Source organism: Oncorhynchus kisutch, linkage group LG6, assembly GCF_002021735.2.
Source record: "Oncorhynchus kisutch isolate 150728-3 linkage group LG6, Okis_V2, whole genome shotgun sequence".
Lineage (NCBI taxonomy): Eukaryota > Metazoa > Chordata > Actinopteri > Salmoniformes > Salmonidae > Oncorhynchus > Oncorhynchus kisutch.
The window spans coordinates 54,771,070-54,794,877 of record NC_034179.2 but is presented as its reverse complement, the minus strand read 5'-3'; the positions used below and the strand labels follow the sequence as shown (position 1 = coordinate 54,794,877).

The following is a 23,808-nucleotide window of genomic DNA, read 5'->3' as shown; positions in this document are numbered from 1 at the left end:
TGTGCATCGTTTCAAGCACACCCTTCTCATTAACCTGTGGTGAGTTATTCACAATGTTCGATGAACAAATACAATTTTATATGTAAAATGGCTAAATAAAGAGCTAAATTGCTTATTATTATTATATTATTTGTGCCCTGGTCCTATAAGAGCTCTTTGTCACATCCCACGAGCCGGGTTGTGACAAAAACTCGCACATTATTTTGTTTAATAAATATGTCATTTTGTGTGTGTGTGTGTGTGGCAGGCTTTTACAATGATGGCAAAAAACAAAATTTGAGAGTGCGCTGACCCTGGTGCTAGAGGGGGTACGCAGCTGGAGATTGAATGTTTTGAAGGGGTATGGGACTATAAAAATGGGAACCACTGGTCTACACTAATTGTCTGCCCAATCAGAATGTGGACAGGATCAGGACACAGCACCAAGTATAAACGGGGCTAAAGAGACTAACGTTTTGGATTCATTTTCCCAGCTCTGTTCCCGGGATCACTGAGCCCATAATAAAAAGTCAGGACTATTTAGGTTACTCATTTTTTTTATTTATACATGTATTTTTGTAAATGTATTTTTTAAAAATTGGAAGAAAAAAGCTTGCTACATTGTTTTAAATCAATTCTACCCAGTAACATCATCCGTTCCTCTGCAGGTATGTTTTGAAACCTTCATGAAGAGAAATTATAAATAAATAAATTAAGAGATACAGAGGGGGCAGGAGAAGAGGTCAAAGGGCGTCAAGCTCACACCATCTCAGTAGCATCTAAGCATGTCATCATCTCAGGGATGCAAAGGGTGAGTTAGTTGGAGCCAGTCTCTCAGTTCATCTCCATCTCCCCAATGCAAAGCACTCCTGTTTCTACTTAGGAACATACACATAAAAGTATCATCCCTGCATTTCTGTGCATATCCATCAAAACTACAGCAACAACTTTTGAGGAAGAAAATTGTAAAATGGAGATAAACAAAATAAACGGGCGTTGACAGCCATCGTTCTCAATGTTCTGGGTGCAACCGAGGGCAACCCTGGATTTACAACAACATGGCGGCAAGTCTCCGAGATCGAGAGAGAGAGAGGAAGCTGCAAAGCTGTCAGTGTCTCTTCTTCACAAGTTGCAGTGCGGCCAGAGATTCCCAGCCTTGCGGCCCTCTCCCAGTCCCCAGGTGAGCGTGGTCAGTCAGCCAGCCAGCCAGGGCGCGCTATGCTGGTCTGTGCTGCTCTGCTCTTCGTCCATCCAACCTTAGTTGACCTTGTCCTGGAATATGTACAGGTTGTTGGTGGCAGCCACGGCGATGATGTTCTCAGAGGGGTGCCAGGCGGTGTGCAGGATCTTCTTGCTGAAGTCCAGGCTGTCCACACTGATCTCGTCCTTGCGTCTCTTGCCTCCCACACACACCTTCCTGGGCTTTAGGATGGCCCGGGGCTTGCTGTTCTCCCTCGACGCCTCCAGGGTCACGTCACGCTTGGTGTTGCGGTCGAACATGCGGAAGAAGTTGTTGTAGGAGCCGGTCATGATCACACTACGGGGAGAGAGAGAGAGGGGGTGAGGATGCCGCAACACATCAATCCCATTCATCCAACCGTATCTACTGATAAACTGATGTAAAGGATGAAGACCTCCAGTCACACCGATCCTAATACAGCGGCGGTCACTGACCTGTCAGACCCGTTCCAGACACATTCAAACTTGTCGAAGATGCAGTCGTTCTCATACAGGGAGCACAGCTTACTCCTCAGGTAGTCGTGCACCTGGAAGAGAGGAAAAGGGGGAAATAAATGGAGATCTATTTTCCAGAACCATATGTTTTCGGTAAATATATGGCTCTGGTGTTTCCCCTTTGCATATTTCTTTGTTGTACCCAGCGATGTGCAGACACGGTCAGAGCGATGTATGGTCTACAGTGTATCAAGGTCTCCATAACAAGCTTGACATGTAAAAAAAAAGAAAAGTGTACTATACTCTACCTGGTAGGTCTCCAGAGGTTTGCTCTCCATGTTGAGGTCCCACACTTTGACCGTGAGGTAGTCCCGTGTCATCAGGTAGCGCCCGCTGTGGCTGAACTTGACATCTGAGATGGAGGAGATGATCTCAGAGAAGAAGGAGCGGTTACTGGGGTCCTCCGGCTCCTCGAAGACTGCAGGGGGAACAGACAGAGGAACGAGCGGTGTTAACATCTGGACAGAAAGCACCTGGAGGAGCCACTCTCTGGCTTACAGCTTCAGTTGATTGATTAATCACTTTCACACTGCACCAGCTACTTTAGGCCATCAGCTGGCTCTTCTAAACAACCGCTAAATATGCAAAGGGAAAAGGAGAGAAACAATACATCTCACTGATAAATATTGGCAAAATAGAAAACCATTTCTCATGTTGGACGACATTTATTTCTCAGTAAAACAAGTCATTAACATGGTCGTATTTTGCAATGCAAACGCGTCATTAATACTTGATTATTTACTTCGGGGAATGTATCATCTATCTTTCTTATTTATGAGTCGATCTTTATCCACGGGGGCCTCTCAAACAGGATGACAATTGATTTGAAATGCAAATGCAGCTCTTAACGGTCAATAATTGAACACACAAATACTGTGGGCTTATTTAAGATATTAAATGTAAGATGTATGTGCCAATAATAGATATGGCTGTTCTCACTGCATAACCTCCTGTCTCTCTATGATCTGTCAATATGTTCAGCCCGGTGAAAACGGATGATTTGGGGCTCAGGGACAGAGCCTTGACTGACCTTGAAACATCAATACCACTGTGTGTTTGGATCAACTCAGAGCCCATGGAGGAATACACACTGTATCCTGTGGACTTTTTGGTCCACCATTTACAAAGAACTTAGTACATGGGAAAAATGCCAAAAACAACTGGAGGGGGGGAAAAAATCTATAAAATCCCCCTTGACATCATAGTGCTTCTCTGTTTACCTCCATTTCCACCTTATTTCCCAATAATATCTCACAAAGACATGTCCACCTGCAGCTTAGCTCAGTTCAACAAAACATAGCATGCATTTAATTCATTTACCAACAACTGTGCCAGGGTCCCATCATACAAATACTAATTTATCACTGTGCAGCAAATAACTAACAATTAGTGACACAGTAGCTATTAAAAAGGAGTAGATCGACTGTTATAGAGGTTTAGGGGCTTCAGAGCGTACAACAGCCCCGGTGCCTATGCTTAAGGCTAGCAGTTTTCCCTGATCATGTGACCTGACTGCCCGGGACCACTCGGCCTCATAGCTTTTCCTAGTCAACTCGTGTGGTCGGGATAAACTGCTGGCCCTTATCATGGAGCCCGCTGACAATGTACAGCATATGAGTGGTTTGGGGTGTGGCAGAGGCAGAGGCAGTCTTACATTTGGAGTGGTTGTCACACAGTGCTGAGGCCCTCATGTCACACAGGCGGATGGAGCCCTTGCTGCTGCTGTAGATGAAGGTGTTACACTGGTTGGGATGGAACTCCGCCGCTGTGATCACCTCTGTCAGCTCCTCCATGTTCGCCGGCTTGATGTCCACAATGTCTGAGGTGGGGGAGGTAAAGGAACTCAACCACATAGAGGAGCACTGACGCAATTCATAGCTTTACAGTTTGAGACTTTCAAAGAGAAGGAAAGGGGAAACCCATAGCAACCCATTAGAGGTTGCCAGAGTAAGCACACACACAAAAAAAGGAAAAGATACAACAGCATGAGGTCAAAAAAAATAAGACTTTAAAAATGTCAAGGAACAGCAGAAACCAGCGCTGACCCGGAGGAGGGAAATGACAGCAGATCCAACACACAGAGAGAGAGAGAGAGAGAGACAGGCGATGAGAGCTGAGGAGAGAGGTTGACTAGCCAGTAGCACTGTGATTGATCCAGTAAAGAGGCTCAGTAAATAAGAAGCTCAATACGTGCCCAGGGCCCCAAAGCTCAGCCATCCATTCCTGCTGTCCATAGGGCATCTCATCTGTGATCTGCAGAGAACCTCAAAGTGGAAATCAGTGTTGATCAATGGGGATGTGCGCCTGTTTAAAGATGACCTCATTGGATTCTCTCTGACACACACCTGGGATGGGATGCAGATGACTGCTGGACAGAGACAGGCACCGGATAAAGGGTAATGGCCAGAGTGACAGAGAGGCAGACATATGAAGACCCAGGGGGGATATAGACAGAGATACCAGCAGCTTGCTAATTGCTATCTACCCAGTGTAAATATCAACCAAGCTGTTAGCTCAAATTGCCTTCCATTTAAAGGAACAGTGGAAGTCCATGGGCATTCTGTTACGAGGACGATCTGATAAAGGGGGATTTGTAGGCACACTGGCATCAGCAGTTTCATACGATGAGCCATATAGATCTACAGTGCATTCGGAAAGTATTCAGACCCCTTGACTTTTTCCAAATTCTGTTACGTTATAGCCTTGTTCTAAAATGGATTAAATGAATTGTTTTCCTCATCAATCTACACACAATACCTCATAATGACAAAGCAAAAACAGGTTTTTAGACATTTTTGGAAATGTATTAAAACTAAAAGACAGAAATACCTTATTTACACAAGTATTCAGACCCTTTGCTATGAGACTGAAAATTGAGCTCAGGTGCATCCTGTTAACATGAATCATCCTTGAGATGTTTCTAAAACTTGATTGGGGTCCATCTGTGGTAAAAATCAATGGTTTTTACCAGATTTGGATTGGCACACACCTGTCTATTTGTTTGTTTGTATTGTTTTACCTTTATTTAACTAGGCAAGTCAGTTTACAATAAATTCTTATTTTCAATGAGGGTCTATCCTGGCCAAACCTGGTCTATATAAGGTCACACAGTTTACAGTGCATGTCAGGGAAAAAAACAAGCCATGAGGTCAAAGGAATTGTCTGTAGAACTCCAAGACAGGATTGTGTCGAGCACAGATCTGGGGAAGGGTACCCCAACAATTCTGCAGAATTTAAGGTCCCCAAGAACACAGTGGCCTCCATCATTCTTAAATGGAAGAAGTTTGGAACCACCAAGACTCTTCCTAAAGCTGTCCGCCCGACAAACTAAGCAATCGGGGAGAAGGACCTTGGTCAGGGAGGTGACCAAGAACCCAATGGTAAATCTGACAGAGCTCTAGAGTCCCTCTGTGGAGATGGGAGAACCTTCCAGAAGAAGAACCATCTCTGCAGCTCTCCACCAATCAGGCCTTTATGGTAGATTGGCCAGACGGAAGCCACTCCTAAGTAAATGACAGCCCACTTGGAGTTTGCCAAAAGTCACCTAAAGGACTCTCAGACCATGAAAAACAAGATTCTCTGGTCTGATGAAACCAAGATTGAACTCTTTGGCCTGAATGCTAAGCGTCACATCTGGAGGAAACCTCGTACCATCCCTACGGTGAAGCATGGGGTCGGCAGCATCATGCTGTGGGGATGTTTTTCAGCGGCAGGGATTGGGAGACTAGTCAGGATCGAGGGAAAGATGAATGGAGCAAAGTACAGAGAGATCCTTGTTGAAAACCTGCTCCAGAGTGCTCAAGACTTCAGACTGGGGCAAAGGTTCACCTTCCAACAGGACAACGACCCTAAACACACAGCCAAGACAACGCAGAAGTGGCTTCAGGACAAGTCTCTGAATGTCCTTGGGTGGCCCAGCCAGAGCCCAGACTTGAACCCGATCAAACATCTCTGGAGAGATGCAGCGACGTTCCCCATCCAACCTGACAGAGCTTGAGAGGGTCTGCAGAGAAGAACGGGAGAAACTCCCCAAATACAGGTGTGCCAAGCTTGTACCGTCAAAGGTGCTTCAACAAAGTACTGAGTAAAGGGTCTGAATACTTATGTAAATGTGATATTTCAGTTTAAATTTGCAAACATTTCTAAAAACGTGTGTAGATTGATGAGTGTGGGAAAAAAACAATTTAATCAATTTCAGAATAAGGCTGTAACGTAACAAAATGTGGAAAAAGTCAAGAGGTCTGAATACTTTCAGGATGCACTGTATATCCTTTCATAGGTAGCAGTGTAATTGGGAGAAAATGTAAATTGTCAAAATTCATTCTTAACTTAAGCCTGGTTCTCTGTTTTATCCCAGTTTTTCATAACCAAGATGATACCAAACCTGACTGGTCTAGCTACATTATGCCAACTCACATTCTCTCAGTACGAATTTGATAGGACACACTAAATGGGCCATTCCACCAAATCGGTGGCCTTTTCGTTCCAGGACATTACATGCATGAATATGCATGAAAAGTATGTGTATAATACATTATATTATCAAGCAAAGTGTCCTGCACTTTGTCCTAATTGCAATTTGAAAACACATCATGTGAAGCCTTGATACAAACTACCTAGAACACTGAAATTGTTTTGATTTTAGCCCGTTCCCACTCTCTAACACTACACTTCACCATGAAAAATAATGAATAGAATCCTTCAGAAATCTTATTTTTTGTATTATTGTGTGACTCTATTTCCAATTTAGACATAACATTTGAATTTTCATCGGAAAAATATTAATATGTTGGTTAAAACACACATTTTAGTCGTGTCCCCAGGTTTTCACTCAGTCCTGTTAGCCTGACACATTCCCCTCTCTAAAAATTTGGGACATTCCACAAGTCACATGATCAACAGGAAGTAGCATTTGAGTCTCCTGAAGGCCATGGAAAGTCCAAAAGTAAGTTCTCTCACTCTTATGTTTTATCATATTGTAAGTATGACTGAGAATGTCAATCTCAAAGTACAGTCCTGTTAACATCTAAGAAATAATTTAGGTATTGCTTCTTCTTCTTTTTTAATAGTTTTGGTAAACCACTTGAAGGTGCTAAGTGTTCTCATGCTATTAGCATTGATGCCAAATGTGGCTACATTTCATGTGTTTGCAAATGCTATGCTAAAAACTCAGTCCTGTTACTCATATGAAGGGTAACAGGACTGAATAAGAGTCACAGGAGTGAGAAGTTTGAATGACAGCCATTTTAAATGTGTATCTGGTATATACATTGATTAATTATAAAATACTATTCTCTTGATTTGAAGTTTTACAGTTGGAATTACTGATGGTGTTTTCAGTTTTACAATGTGAACACATTACTTACAGGGAGCCAATCGATTAGATGCTGCAAAAAAACGCTATCGCGCTCGAAAAGCTATCGCACTGGACGCGATGCCGACCCAGAAAGGAGAGAGAGAGAGATACTTAACAGAAGGAACAGCAGAAATACAGGGAGGACATAGCATCAGGCAGGAAGGAAACAGTCAATAACATTTAGTAAGAGGGGGGGAAAAGGGCAGACGTCGCAAAAAGTGGAGGGAGACTTTGCTACCGGATCAAGTCCAGGATAGAAGCCATGAAGCACCTCACTACACCTCCAGTTAGCCCAGTTCCAGCTACGGTGAAGATGCATCAGGCAGTAAACCAATTCCATGGAGAGCTGACCTACAGGGATGTCAGCTGCTTGTGCACAGCAAGACATCCTCTGAGCTGCGAGTGCTTTAATGCAAAGCATTTCACATTCAAATTGACAGAAGGCTCCCACGACCACAGAATATCAGTGGCAAAGTCCTGAGGTTTTGTCGGCAAATGGTGTGTGCTGAAGTACGATGGTCAACTGTACCCTGGCATCATCACAGACACAAACAACACACACACACACGTCAAGGTTCGTTGTATGAAAAGGACTGGGGCCAACAGGTTTTGCTGGCCAGCACGCGAAGACATCCTTTGGTACCCCTTTCAAGACATCCTGTGTACCATCCCACCAGCGAAGCAAGTCACAGGGCGTTACATGGAAATTGACAACGAAGTCTGGGCCAAACTAGAGACTGTTTCTTAGAAAAGGCAAGTTTGTTCATTAATTTATTGCAATTCTATATGAAATACAATTGCATGTCGTGTTTGCAAGTGAATGTTGTGTTTTATATGCAGAAAATAGTACTTTCAAGTGAATATTAGATACTGGTAGTCAATGTAGAGATCTGAGGATCTGCTTAATATTCTCAGCTTTTTGTCTTTCTTGCCTTTTGTAGAGGAAGATGGAGAACCCATGCTGTGCAGAGGCAGGAGCCAGACACACATGCTGCAGGGGGAGGAGTGATACTCACACCTTCTCTCTCTCTCTCTACACCGCTCACACCACCCCGCATACACACACACAAGCACACGCTCACATACACGCACTCATGCAAAAACACACACACACAATTGTTACTGCTTTATGTTGTCTGATCATTTTGGCCAAATATAATGATCTGTTTTATCTTTGTTTAATTGAAGGAAGTTCTGTGACATCTAGTTATTCTCACACATACAAGCCCTCATTCCTGTTACTCAGTGCTCATTCCTGTTACTCAGCGCTCATTCCTGTTACTCAGTGCTCATTCCTGTTACTCAGTGCTCATTCCTGTTACTCAGTGCTCATTCCTGTTACTCAGTGCTCATTCCTGTTACTCAGTGCTCATTCCTGTTACTCAGTGCTCATTCCTGTTACTCAGTGCTCATTCCTGTTACTCAGTGCTCATTCCTGTTACTCAGTGCTCATTCCTGTTACTCAGTGCTCATTCCTGTTACTCAGCGCTCATTCCTGTTACTCAGTGCTCATTCCTGTTACTCAGTGCTCATTCCTGTTACTCAGTGCACATTCCTGTTACTCAGCGCTCATTCCTGTTACTCAGCGCTCATTCCTGTTACTCAGCGCTCATTCCTGTTACTCAGCGCTCATTCCTGTTACTCAGTGCTCATTCCTGTTACTCAGTGCTCATTCCTGTTACTCAGTGCTCATTCCTGTTACTCAGCGCTCATTCCTGTTACTCAGTGCTCATTCCTGTTACTCAGTGCTCATTCCTGTTACTCAGTGCACATTCCTGTTACTTAATTGTTTTTTATTTAAAAAATGAAGATACCTAAGTGGTTTTTCAGTTATGCTTGGTCCATCATTTAAACAATTGTTTGATAAAACACATGATAGATTTGTGATAAAATTGAGGTTGGGGTCGCCCTTAAAAAAAAGAGATTTCGCCTGCATTTGACACTTTAGCTACAGATATATATATTTTTCAACATGTAACCAATCGTTTCTTTAAAATACCCACTTTATTGCCTGAGATTGACCATTACACATTTTGAATAGTTAAACATGTCTGTTATTAGAGACAGTGCTGAGAAAAGATAAAGAATTAAGTTAAATTTTGAAAAGTTACAACATGCAAACGGCACCGATTCGGCAGAATGGCCCAAATTCTATTGCATACAAGAGCTTTAAACTGCTTTAAACTTTTTTATTTATAACTTTTTTATTCCCCATGAAACTGAGAAATAATGCAATTCAGAATTAATAGTATATATTTTCTGTCTTCCGGCTTAACATCCTGACTGTGATGCATACATCATCAATAAATGAGTTAATCCAACAACAAAAAAATGAAAACATCTTCCAAAGTGAGACAATCTCTTAATTTGAGTTCCTCAGCGGTCAGTCTAGCCATCTACAGTATGTTTTTTCCCGGGAGAAGGATACTGAAGCTCTGGTTGGTGATCTCCAGGTTCCACAGATTGATTCTCAGGTCGTCTGTGGACATGTAGGTCTCGTAATCGTTGCTGACGGAGATGGAGTTGATGTGGTACGTGTGGGCGTTGGAGAACACCCGCCTGGGCGTCGCCTCCACCATCAGGTCCATGGGCTGCAACACTGGCACCTAGGAGGGAGGGAAGGAGGGTGGGAAGGAGAGTGGCAGGGAGTGCACGATGGAGGGAAGGAGGATGGCAGGGAGGGCACGATAGAGGGAAGAAGAGTAGCAGGGAGGGCACGATGGAGGGTAGCAGGGAGGGAAGAAGAGTGGCAGGGGGGACACGATGGAGGGAAGAAGAGTGGCAGGGAGGGCACGATGGAGGGAAGAAGAGTGGCAGGGGGGACACGATGGAGGGAAGAAGAGTGGCAGGGAGGGCACGATGGAGGGAAGAAGAGTGGCAGGGGGGACACGATGGAGGGAAGAAGAGTGGCAGGGGGGAGAGAAAAGTGGAGAGGGAGGGAGAGAAAGAGAATAAGAAAAATATGTGTTTATAAACATCAAATCACCTGTGTATTCAACAGTCAGTTATTCAGTGAGTGCAGTATTTCAAGTATGGGCTGTTCATGCACCACTCTGACAGTGTGAGACTGAACTGAGAGCTCTTCTAGCCAGCCCATAATGGGGAACCCCATGTTCTCACAGGGAGTAGGGTCCCTTAATGATGACAAATCTCAGCCCGGGCCCCTAGATACTAGCCACACAACAGGGGGCCCCTAGAGAGACCCAGACCCCCACTGTGCAAGGCCTTGTCTGCCACACTCGCACACTTTATGGGCCCCTTTCTTGACAAATGTTCCAGATTTTGTCTCGTACGCGCCTCGCAATTTAGACTAATGCATTGCCAAGTCAGTGGAATCAGCAGGAGGCTTGTGCTGATGCATCATGATCATTATCTCTGGATGTGAGGAGGACTCTTATAGAGGAGCATTAGGGTTTCATGATTGACAATGACTGCAGGAGATAGGAAACCTTGTGGCTGTTTACAAGTTCCAATTGATGATATAGGCATGCGGGTATTTCTACCATCATATTGGCCAAAACAAAGAAATCGGTTTTAGATATCTCGATCCCAAACGAAGGATTGTACGGTATATTGGTCCAGCACTAACCCAGACGACTCCTTCATTTGTGTGGAGCTGTCAGTTGTAGTGTGTGTTATTGACAGAGACTGCCCCCTCCCTCTGTCTGTCTGTGGTTCCTCTGGCTCTGTTTGGAAGAGCAATAAAAGCGCTGGTAAACGATAACCCCTCACAGAGCTGCTTAACGGCCATACAGGAGGAGCAGCTGTAGCCTGCAGCTCCTCGCCAGGGACCCCCCCCCCCACCTTCACTAGCACTCCCCCTCACACACCCACACACAACCTCTCCTGTCTGTGCAAAGTGATAAATGCCCCTCCAGCCACTCTCCCCACAGACACACACCGCTCACACCCACCCACCCACACACACACACAGACAATTCACACTTGGGATTGGATTTCTACCGCTCTCAGCCATAATCCCCCAGTCTCTAATGTTATATAGTATTCAACTTTTTCAGGGGGGGGGGGGTCCATTTTTTTCAACAAATAACCTTGAATTCATTTGCATTTTCATGTCTTATTCAAAATAATAATCAAATAAAGAAACATTTACTCAATAAAATTGTTATTTTATTTGTTGTTATCTTTCTCAAAAGCATTTGTATATTGTCCCATACAATAATCTGTACTACCACTGATCTATAGGCTCGGCACGGGAGAGACAACAGGGAAAGATGCATTTACACATTAGAGGGAGGGGGAGAGAGACTATGGAAAGAACTAGAGGGGAAAAGGAATATGAAGAATCCTGGAGGGAGACGGAGTACTGACAATTTGACAGAGAGGAAGAGAAAGAGAGGAGTAATGAGTGATAGTGATAACTAGTGACAGAGAGAGAGAGAGATAACTAGTGATAACTAGTGACAGAGAGAGAGATAACTAGTGACAGAGAGAGAGAGATAACTAGTGACAGCGAGAGGAGAGAGAGAGAGAGAGAGATAACTAGTGACAGAGAGGAAGAGAAAGGGAGGAGTAATAAGTGATAACTAGCGACAGAGAGAGAGATCGTGATAACTAGTGACAGAGAGAGAGAGGAAGAGAGAGGAGTAATGAGTGATAGTGATAACTAGTGACAGAGAGAGGGAGAGAGAGAGAGATAGTGATAACTAGTGACAGAGAGGAAGAGAAAGAGATGAGTAATGAGTGATAGTGATAACTAGTGACAGAGAGAGAGAGAGAGAGATAGTGATAACTAGTGACAGAGAGGGGGAGTGGGACATGCTCACTAATGTGCATTCACTCTTGGACGCCTCCTTGGCTGACCATTATTGGGTATCTGTCTGACAGTGAACACAAACCATCTGTCAACGCCACACAGACACAGCGCAGCACAGCCAATGATTATCAGATATGAGTCTGCTAGCATGATGAGTGTCTCTCAGCGCCCCGGCACGGTCACACCATCACACAGCGAGAGGTGGAGGAGGATCATGCTGCAGAGACTGCTGAGGTCATTAACTCATACATCAACGTCTGTTTCTCAGATGAGGCAGCGCTGGGAGGAGCTGCTTCGGTCCACAGTTATTACTCAATAGAAAGACCTGGACATGAATCAAGCCAAGCGGGTGATATGTTCAGACAGGATAGGAGAGGCATGGGAAATCCACCTTCAACCCAAAGAGCATGCATACACAGTGGTATGCATACACAGTGGTATGCTAGTGAGCAGTGGACATTTTCAATAGCATTGATCCTGTACTGGTCCCACATGGGGTTAAGTGTAGTCAGTTAGTAAGGTGCAGGGCACTGGGACAGACTGACAGTACAGCCCGCCTCCTCTCTGATGGGTGACATCGTGTTTTCTCTCAGAGTGACTGACAGACATTTTCTTCGCTCACCAAGCAAGGAGTTTTCGTATGGAGGTTAATTAGGGAGTGTCAAATTTGGTTAACACATAATTGACTAGCATATTTGCTACATGTGGCTTACTTGATCTAATAGAAGTTTCGTAATGATTCGGTTGTTACGAGTGTACTGATATAAGTAGGACAAGTGACATCCCGGCAACTTTGAGAAAATACACTATTTATCGGAGTGGTGCCTGGTCTAGTTACCACAGCCAAAGTCATACACCCCAACTATTTCTACAATTTCTCTTCTTAAAATTTGATTTGAAACCTAACCTTAAATTAATAACAAAAAAATAAATGTTCTGTTTTCATGACTTTTTACGATAAGAGCCAATTTTGACTTTGTGGCTGTGGTAACTAGTGGAAAACGTTGTGCCTGTTGTGCCTGTACACACGTATCTGCCTTCTCATTGGCTCAAATTATCCCACCTGATCTTGCCTACTCCTGACTGCCTTCCATTTTATTATTTTTACGTTCATTGTTGGCCACTAGAGTATCTGATCAATATAATGGATAGTCTGTGCCAGTCCTGGAACCAGTGCTTGACTTGGAATGAAATAGGTGCCGGTACTCATTTTGGGTGCCAGTACTGCTTACATTTAGGTGCCGAAGCTCCACAATACTTTTGAGCTAATATTCTATAAGAGGAACAGGAGGTCAAGCATTAGAAAATTGAAGTTGCCGGTACTCAGCTCCGGTACTCAGCTCCGGTGAGATCCTGCCCAAGTCAAGCACAGCCTGCAACACTGTCGCTCCCTCCCACTAACTTAATCCCATTCAATGATGTTTCACAATTCCATCTCTCAACCGTAATGTGATTTCTATTGATTTCCAAAGGCTGTGTTGCGTAAAGGGTCAATTTGGGCCCAGAGTGGAAAATGAGAGTATGAGGAGAGAGGGATGATTGGCACGAGTCAGGGGTCGAAATATTGATACAGTTTCTGCACCGCTCACTTCTATCCTAAATCAATATGATATTTACTGAGGAGTGCGGCGTGTGAGCTCTTGAACGAAGGAAAACATGTCTGTTACATTTTCCTTTTTTAATGAGAGTGGAGGAGAAAAAGAGAGGATTCAATTCCAATGTTTGTTCTGGGGGGGGGGGTTTCTTTCATGGAACACAACGATGATGAAAATAGGCATTTTATGTTTATAAAAGGAAAAGACAACAAACGTCTAGCCATCGTAAGACCTCTGTTTACACCAGCTATAATCTACTATCATGGCTTAACCACCTGACAGCGACCAACAGAGTTGATTCCGACATGCGGTGACATTTGACCCCATGCTGACCCCTGGGTACAGGATGGTGGAGACAGATGGGTCACTACTGGACCTGGCTAATGTTTGGTCAGTCAGCAGCACTGGCGCTTGGTGTCCCCCGCTTACACCACCCCTACCCCCCCCCTCTAAGAGCCAGAAACACCCCTTCCACACCCTCACACTGACAGACATGTGCATTTGGCAAGATATGAAACCAGGCGAGTTTCTTTAATCCCTCAGAGGCACTGGGGGAGAGATAGAGGCTTAAACTGCCATAGGGAGCGATAATGACACAGGTTGCCAGAGGAAGGATGACATCAGTGTTCAACCTCTGTGTGTAGCACTGGGCGGGTGGGCACAGAGATGCCCGGAGGCTGTGGTGACACCGGGGGTGGGGCATGGGTTGGCATCTTACCCGCAGGGCGGTGATGGTGGCTGGGTCTCGGATCCTCCCTTCCTCGTCCTTCAGGTTGTAGCCCTCCGGTCTCTTGTCCCGCTCACTGATCTTCCACAGCTTCACTGTTTTATCTGCAGGGAGGAGAGGAGGAGGGGAGAGAGGGATGAGTAACAACAGATGAGGGATAGGCTAAACGAAAGGTGCACTGTGCTGATCTGGCTCGGGGAGATAGCTAGCTGCGCTGAGGAGGGGAGGAGGGCGACTCAGTGGTGTGCGGCTCGATCTGCTGTGCTGCTACAGTATTGGAAGCTTGCCACTGCGGAGGGTTGGCATGACATAAATAGATAGCAGATATATCAGCTGAGATCAATAGCCTCCAATTAACCTGATTAAAGCCTCCTGTTGCCAGCCTAGCTTGTTCCACTGATGTCCAAAGATAGCGCTCTGCCCTCATACGAGTCTGTCTGCTGATGCAAGTTCCCCGTCTAATACATTTAGTGAAAGGTGAAAAGGAGGGGCACTGCAGTATTGTAAAGGTCAATGGAGTGACTGATGAATATGTGAATATGTAACTTGAGAAGAGCCACTTCCTGCCTCTTGCGGCACTTTAACATGAAGACTTTTCCATAATGCAGCTGCTTGGCTAAAATCAATAGGCTGTATTATGCAACAGATGATGTAACGGAGGTAATGGAACCATTAGCAAATACTAACATCGACAAGTGAGCAGTAAAATATGGTGATTTCCCTAAAGCTGGCTGTGCGGCTTACCATTGGTGGAGAGGAGGAAGTAGGCAGCGTTCTGTTGAGGCAGCCAGCGGATCTTGTTGATCTTCTCCTCGATCTCCAGGCTCTTCAGGTAGTCAAACTCAGGCTCGTGGCTCTGGAAGGTGCTGTAAACATTGTACTCCCCTCTCCTGTGGGGCTGGTTCTTACTCTGAAACAACAAGGACAACGTTGGAGTTTGTGGAAGAATATGCAGATGTTCTGGGATTTATTCAGCTATTCAGACATGCAAAAAAAAAACATCCAGTGTTTGAAGCTTGATAATGAAATGAAGATAATGATATTGCGGGATGAGGATACAGAGGGGTACATTGAACACAATTTGAGAGTGGGGATCTTCCTATTTGCATTGAATAGACAAAATGTAAGGAAACAGCAACCCGAGATTTTCACAGCAGCAGATGTGTCGCTGGCCTGGTTTCTGCTTTCTAGATCAAGCATACATACGCACACTACCCAGGAACTACCCAGGAACTACCCAGGAACTAACAAAACATGGGGACTGTAGTATCCTTCCTATTTGGCCCTGTCCGGGGGTGTCCTCGGATGGGGCCACAGTGTCTCCTGACCCCTCCTGTCTCAGCCTCCAGTATTTATGCTGCAGTAGTTTATGTGTCGGGGGGCTGGGGTCAGTTTGTTATATCTGGAGTACTTCTCCTGTCCTATTCGGTGTCCTGTGTGAATCTAAGTGTGCGTTCTCTAATTCTCTCCTTCTCTCTTTCTTTCTCTCTCTCGGAGGACCTGAGCCCTAGGACCATGCCCCAGGACTACCTGACATGATGACTCCTTGCTGTCCCCAGTCCACCTGGCCATGCTGCTGTTCCAGTTTCAACTGACCTGAGCCCTAGGACCATGCCCCAGGACTACCTGACATGATGACTCCTTGCTGTCCCCAGTCCACCTGGCCATGCTGCTGCTCCAGTTTCAACTTCCACCTGACTGTGCTGCTGCTCTAGTTTCAACTGTTCTGCCTTATTATTATTCGACCATGCTGGTCATTTATGAACATTTGAACATCTTGGCCATGTTCTGTTATAATCTCCACCCGGCACAGCCAGAAGAGGACTGGCCACCCCACATAGCCTGGTTCCTCTCTAGGTTTCTTCCTAGGTATTGGCCTTTCTAGGGAGTTTTTCCTAGCCACCGTGCTTCTACACCTGCATTGCTTGCTGTTTGGGGTTTTAGGCTGGGTTTCTGTACAGCACTTTGAGATATCAGCTGATGTACGAAGGGCTATATAAATAAATTTTATTTTATTTTATTTGATAGTATGTTGAGCAGTCACCAAAATCCCTCTCCGGCATTATACGGGTTGACATAACTGCTGACATAGTACAGACCTCGTGCCTCCATAAGGTATTTTTGTTGAGTAGAACTATGAGAAATCAGGCAAAAGTGGGTTAAATCTATTGTAAGGCTGTCAGGATCTGTAGAAAGGGCCAGCGAGATCGCTCAATAACAGCGCAGCAGCCTCAACTCAGCCAACATGGCAGGTCAGGTTTCACCTCAGGAAGCTTCAGAATCAATAGAGCCAAATCAGATGACCAAACAAGAGGGATGGGTATTAATGGAAACAGATTTGCCCTCTGCGGGGGTGAAGACAGGGGGAAGCAAGAGGGGAGGGGGGGAAAGCGCCTCTGGTGTGAGGATTAGCAGATACTATGGAGCGCCTTGAAATCAGCTGGAAGGTGAAAAGACGCGGAGAAAGGAGGAGGGGGGGGGGGGGGGGACTCATGCAGTCCCCGACGTTCATATTTTCTCACAGCCAGACAGAAGGTTCAGACGCTGTCTAGTCCTTTCATCCAGCTTCCAAAGGAGACGGTAGGCCTCCCCGAGTGGCCCATAATCTTTCCATAATACTTCCTACAACCACTGAATAAACATTCACAGACCCTTAACACTTCCACTACTAGTACTACTGCTACTACTACTGCTGCTACACCTACTACTTCACAGTAACCCAGCGAATGTAAGAGCTCAGACACACCAATAGCGTTTGCTCGCCGAGAGTACTTGGCATCTCTGAACAGAGTGTCAGCCATCATTTGCGAACCGAGTGTACACCAGTTTTACATGTAGAATCGGGTGAAGACAGTCAGTTGTCAACAGTGGGTGGTCCCTAAAACACAGTGCGCGGAACGATCGGCAGACGAACGCTAGATCAACATTCGGTGCGATGTGTGCGAGCCTTTACTGTAACACGCTGGCACTGTTTCTTCCAGATCCAACCAACATCTAAACTGAGCAACAACAAAAAAACGCCCTCTCACTGTCAACTGCGTTTACTTTGAGCAAACTTAACATGTGTAAATATTTGAACATAACAAGATTCAACAACTGAGACACAAACTGAACAAGTTCCACAGACTCCACACATGTGACTAACAGAAATGGAATAGTGTGAACAAAGGGGGGGGGGGTCAAAATCAAAAGCAACAGCCAGTATCTGATGTGGCCACCAGCTGCATTAAGTACTGCAGTGCATCTCCTCCTCATGGACTGCACCAGATTTACCAGTTCTTGCTGTGAGATGTTACCCCACTCTTCCACCAAGGCACCTGCAAGTTCCCGGACATTTCTGGGGGGAATGGCCCTAGCCCTCACCCTCCGATCCAACAGGTCCCAGGCGTGCTCAATGGGATTGAGATCCGGGCTCTTCGCTGGCCATGGCAGAACACCGACATTCCTGTCTTGCAGGAAATCACGTACAGAACGAGCAGTATGGCTGGTGGCATTGTCATGCTGGAGGGTCATGTCAGGATGAGCCTGCAGGAAGGGTACCACATGACGGAGGATGATGTCTTCCCTGTAAAGCACAGCGTTGAGATCACCTGCAATGACAACAAGCTCAGTCCGATGATGCTGTGACACACCGCCTCAGACCATGACGGACCCTCCACCTCCAAATCGATCCCGCTCCAGAGTACAGGCCTCGGTGTAACGCTCATTCCTTCGACTATAAACGCAAATCCGACCATCATCCCTGGTGAGACAAAGCCGCGACTCGTCAGTGAAGAGCACTTTTTGCCAGTCCTGTCTGGTCCAGCGACAGTGGGTTTGTGCCCATAGGTGACATTGTTGCCGGTGATGTCTGGTGAGGACCTGCCTTACAACAGGCCTACAACAGGCCCTCAGTCCAGCCTCTCTCAGCATATTGCGGACAGTCTGAGCACTGATGGAGGGATTGTGCGTTCCTGGTGGAACTCGAACAGTTGTTGTTACCATCCTGTACCTGTCCCACAGGTGTGATGTTCGGATGTACCGATCCTGTGCAGGTGTTGTTACACGTGGTCTGCCACTGTGAGGATGATCAGCTGTCCGTCCTGTCTCACTGTAGTGCTGTCTTAGGCGTCTCACGGTACGGACATTGCAATTTATTGCTCTGGCCACATCTGCAGTCTGCATGCCTCCTTGCAGCATGCCTAAGGCACATTCACACAGATGAGCAGGGACACTCGGCATCTTTATTTTGGTGTTTTTCAGAGTCAGCAGAAAGGCCTCTGTAGTGTCCTGAATTTTCATAGCTGTGACCTTAATTGCCTACCGTCTGTAAGCTGTTAGTGTCTTAACGACTGTTCCACAGGTGCATGTTCATTAATTGTTTATGGTTCATTGAACAAGCACGGGAAACAGTGTTTAAACCCTTTACAATGAAGATCTGTGAAGTTATTTGGATTGCTACGAATTATCTTTGAGAGACAGGGTCCTGAAAAAGGGACGTTTATGAATGGTAATGCATGTGCCGATGTGATGTTATTTCATTCAAGGTTCAAAATATGGGTTCATTAGATGCAGGTTTATGAGCTAGATGGCAAATGGTTAGTGACATAGTAAAACAGAGTGCCAAGGATGTGAGAGACATGATGAGAATGGGGGTCCGTGCCGGTCTTACCTCCTGTTCCCTCTGGAACACCACTACTCTCCCTCCCTTGTCCCCCGTTGCCAGCAGCTCTCCAGTTGGGTTGAACTCAACCGTGGATATGATGTCAGCTGGAAGATAAGACACACAGAGAAACGTTACCTCACTGAGATACTTAATACAGTGATACAGTACATTGCCCACCGACTGTATGCCTGAATGAGTCACGTTCTGTTACCTTCACCTCATTGACAACCGTCAAATCTATTTTCAAGACCCAGCTATGTGAAATTAAATCGGTGAATGGCTTGAAATGCACCACCTTCACCATAAGTATATGGTTGGGCACTGATGTTGGGCGATTAGGCCTGGCTTGCAGTCGGCTTTCCAATTCATCCCAAAGGTGTTTGATTGGGGTTGAGGTCAGCGCTCTGTGCAGGCTAGTCAAGTTCTTCCACACTGATCTCAACAAACTATTTCTGTATGGACCTCGCTTTGTGCACGGGGCATTGTCATGCTGAAACAGGATTCCGCAAACTGTTGCTACAAATTTGAAAGCTCATAATTGTCTAGAATGTCATTGTAAGCTGTAGCGTTAAGATTTCCCTTCACTGTAACTAAGGGGCCTAGCCTGAACCATGAAAAACAGCCCAGATTTGTCTGTTGGACTGCCAGATAGTGAAGCATGATTCATCACTTCAGAGAACACGTTTCCACTGCTCTAGAGTCCAATGTCGAGCATTGCACCACCCAAGAAGACGCTTGAAATTGCTCATGGTGATCTTGGGCTTGTGTGTGGCTGCTCGGCCATGGAAATCCATTTCATGAATCTCCCGACGAACAGTTCTTGTGCTGACCTTGCTTCCAGAGGCAGTTTGGAACGATTTTTACGTGCTATGAGCTTCAGGGGTCCCGTTCTGTAAGCTTGTGAGGCCTACCACTTCGCGGCTGAGCCATTGTTGCTTCTAGACATTTCCACTTCACAATAACACCACAGAGTTGACCGGCAGCTCTAGCAGGGCAGAAATTTTACAAACTGATATGTTGGAAACGTGGCATCCTATGACGGTGCCACGTTGAAAGTCACTGATTTCTTCAGTAAGGCCAATCTACTGACAATGTTTGTCTATGGAAATTGCATGGCTGTGTGCTTGATTTTATACACCTGTCAGCAATGGGTGTGGCTTAAATGGCCGAATCCACTAATTTGAAGGGGTGTCCACATACTTTTGTATATACTGTCTAGTGTAGGCGGGTCAAGAGGCAGAGTTAAAAAACGTAACCCTGATTCTTCAATGCATTCAAGCGGTCTATTTTCACGCACTTGCAGTTGATGAGCTCCTCAAGTCTTTGAAGGCCTGCTCTCTCCGAGGCAGAAAGGCCTGCTCAGATAGCGTGTCCATGGGTCGGATCAATTATGTGTGCCACTAGCTCATCTCAGGGCTGATGAAAGGCCTGGGCCACCACTACAACAACAGCCTGGGCCACTCACAATGCTACAGCCCCCTCGCTAGGCTAGCTCCATCAGTAGCACCCCCCCTGCCCCTTGCCCCCACACTGTCTGTCACCACCCCATTCATATGCAAAACCCTCTCACACATCTCCCCGACACACACGCCAGATCTCTACAATAACACGGTATGGTGGACCTGGAGAATTACAGCCTGCTGCTTCTCTCTGTGGCAGGGAAGCCTCCGCAATATGTCTCCACAACTCAATCACATCAGATCAGATACAAATGACATTTCTGGTCCATCCGTCGCACACTCGGAACACTCCATTCATGTGGTTGACAGTGAAATTGCATTACAAAAGAGCCACCCCACACCCTCTTCCTACAATATTAAAGATGGTAGATAGATGCTCACACTCATGTTCATATATAGAGATGGAAGAGCAATGTCTGTCTTTACAGACCCCAACAGGGTGGCCAGGCATCCAACCGTTGACGATGGTACAGAATTACTGTGGTTGCATCTCTGAGAAACATACACAAACTACACCGAGGACAACACAAACAGACAAATGTGTGTGTACGACACAAACGTCTCATTTAGCAGCATCACTGTAGGTGGTGCGCAAATCCAGATAACCCGTCTGCATTCTAGGGGCTTAGAGAAATGGCAAAGGAAGCTGCCATTGTTGGCTGTCTTGCAGTGTGATGAGGACTATCTTAACCCACACAGCCACAGAGGAAAGTAGGGCAATCGGGGATGTTTAATTAAAGGAACCCCTCACTAGGGAGCGTTGAAGAACTGCGACACCACCATGGAACTTAGGGAACGAATGCTCTCCCCTCTGTCTGTCTGTGTAAACAGCCTGCCGTATCAGTGCCACCACAGCCCCAATACAGCTCACTGTACGCATTAACAGCCTCTCAAGTGTCTCGTACTCCACGCCCCGCTCTTGACTCGACCGTACAATTTGGCAACCTCGAAGAAGACAAAGAGCCTGTATTGCTGTCTATGTGCTGCTGGGTGTTTATGTATGCTGCAGCAGTAAGCTCTGCCCTGCCCTGCCAGCGGAGGGGATTTGCTTCTAAATGGAGGATCTGTGTGTCTATTATGCATAACTATCCTCAGCCCAAACACACAGACTATCCAAGGCGGGCGAGCATCCTCTCCGTCTCTGTCTCCTTATCTAACCCTGTAGATTCCCTTCCACCCACGTCACACACAACAAAAATGACATGACACACCTGGCTACCTCACATGACCTGTCGACTGAACGCACCAAACATTGATTCAGGTCAGGACATCCAGAACTGAGATGTATCAAGTAGAATATGCTGGTTCTAGCAGTGTGAGGTTAAGAGAATTCAACTGGCATGCCTAGAATGGAAATTGTTTGTTTTCATCTGAAAAACAAAGGAGTCGATCATGAGTTTTCCCCTCAAGCAGATTGTGGTCGATTGATTCCTACCTTTGACACATCTTCCCTGGTCTTCCTCTAGCAGATGCATCTGTTTTAGAGGCTGTGCCTGGGTACACTGTTGCTATGCAATCCTCTCAGAGATACGGGTACATACTCTGCCAGGTGGGCTGTGGCTCGCTCTCTCATTCGCAGGTATATTTGTATTGTTCGAAACTCTCTTCAGACCTGAAGAGATGAGTCCCTCGCACACATACACATACTCCCACACACTCGCGAACAGAGTGCTTTTACCGACAACGCTCGGTCCGGATTTGAATAATTAACATTAAACCAAGCAAACAAACAAGACCGGGCTTTTAAATAATGATATTTTGTTCCCAGGAGAAGCATGTCAGAAATGGAGAGGGATAGAACGAGAAAGAGATGGAATGAAAGGAAAAGAGATAGATGTGTTTTTTTGTGTGATTAAAAGAGAGAGAGAGAGAGAGAGAGAGAGAGAGAGAGAGAGAGTGAGAGAAACAGGGAAGGGAGTATGGAGCGATTTCAGTGCCAACATACATTTTATTTGAATTCCATCATTTTTTATTTAAATGTAATCTTTTTGATATTGTAATGTTGAACTTGTAAACTGAACTTGTATTTCCTGATTTGAAACAGAATTGAATGAATATTACAGTCAGCTTTAACATTTAATTTCCATTTAATTGAATATTCAAGCTCAATATTTATATATGAATTTTCAATATGATAGATATTGCATTAATTGTCTGTGCATCAAGTTAACAAACTATAATTTCAAGTTTATCAAAGTTTCATAAATTCAACTTCTCAGACGCATTCAGATTCAGTTTTCCAATTCAGTTCTCTAAATTCAGATTCAAAACCAGAGACAACATCCTGGTACTTTGCCAGCCAGGAAAGGTGGAAGAGAACTGATAGAATCCAAAGCCCACTGTGGTAAACAGAAACTTCTGGCGGTTTCTGAAAACAATTAATTTGGCCCTGACATTTGAACCGTTTTGGCTATGAGCTACTATGAGCCCATTCCTGAAAGCTAAGACTCTCTGGAGCCTGGACGTGGGTGATTCACTCTATGATGATCACAGGTTGCGTTAGAAGGGAGTGTCACAAAATGTGCCCCACATAAGAATATACAGTTGAAATCAGACGTTTACATACACCTTAGCCAAATACATTTAAACACAGTTTTTCACAATTCCTGACATTTAATCCTAGTAAAAATTCCCTGTTTTAGGTCAGTTAGGATCACCACATTATTTTAAGAATGTGAAATGTCAGAGAGAATTGTTTATTTCAGTTTGTATTTCATTCATCACATTCCCAGTGGGTCAGAAGTTTTACATACACTCAAATAGTATTTGCCAGCATTGCCTTTAAATTGTTTAACTTGGGTCAAACGTTTCGGGTAGCCTTCCACAAGCTCCCACAATAAGTTGGGTGAATTTTGGCCCATTCCTCCTGACAGAGCTGGTGTAACTGAGTCAGGTTTGTAGGCCTCCTTGCTCGCAAACGCTTTTTCAGTTCTGCCCACAAATTTTCTATAGGATTGAGGTCAGGGCTTTGCGATAGCCACTCCAATACCTTGACTTTGTTGTCCTTAAGCTATTTTGCCACAACTTTGGAAGTATGCTTGGGGTCATTGTCCAATTGGAAGACCCATTTGCGACCAAGCTTTAACTTCCTGACTGATGTCTTGAGATGTTGCTTCAATATATCCACATCATTTTCCTACCTCATGATGCCATCTATTTTGTGAAGTGCACCAGTCCCTCCTGCAGCCAAACCGCCATAACATGATGCTGCCACCCCCGTGCCTCACGGTTGGGATGGTGCTCTTCAGCTTGCAAGCCTCCCATTTTTTCCTCCAAACATAACGATGGTCATTATGGGCAAACAGTTCTAATTTTGTTTCATCAGACCAGAGGACATTTCTCCAAAAAGTATGATCTTTGTCCCCATGTGCAGTTGCAAACCGTAGTCTGGCTTTTTTTATGGCCTCCAGCATCATCACAAGATCCTTTGCTGTTGTTCTGGGATTGATTTGTACTTTTCGCACCAAAGTATGTTCATCTCTAGGAGACAGAACGAGTCTCCTTCCTGAGCAGTATGACATCTGTGTGGTCCCAT

At 45.3% G+C, this 23,808-nt stretch overlaps 1 protein-coding gene across 3 annotated transcripts in view; it reads right to left on the bottom strand.

Annotated features, from left to right (window-relative positions):
• Positions 1-523: 523 nt before the first annotated feature.
• ppp2r2bb (protein phosphatase 2, regulatory subunit B, beta b) overlaps positions 524-23,808 on the bottom strand; it is a 104,345-nt gene continuing 81,060 nt past the window's right edge. For 2 of the 3 annotated variants that reach the window (XM_020485949.2, XM_020485950.2), the window contains exons 2-9: positions 18,820-18,917; positions 14,913-15,078; positions 14,160-14,272; positions 9,498-9,675; positions 3,368-3,532; positions 1,962-2,131; positions 1,654-1,745; positions 524-1,516 (exon numbers count right to left, since the gene is read on the bottom strand). In XM_020485949.2, coding sequence (XP_020341538.1) covers positions 1,237-1,516; positions 1,654-1,745; positions 1,962-2,131; positions 3,368-3,532; positions 9,498-9,675; positions 14,160-14,272; positions 14,913-15,078; positions 18,820-18,917 — 1,262 coding nt within the window. In that variant the 3' untranslated portion in view covers positions 524-1,236. Of the gene's footprint in view, positions 1,517-1,653; positions 1,746-1,961; positions 2,132-3,367; positions 3,533-9,497; positions 9,676-14,159; positions 14,273-14,912; positions 15,079-18,819; positions 18,918-21,708; positions 22,067-23,808 lie in introns of those variants that run through there. The other variant, XM_020485951.2, reaches the window with a different exon arrangement.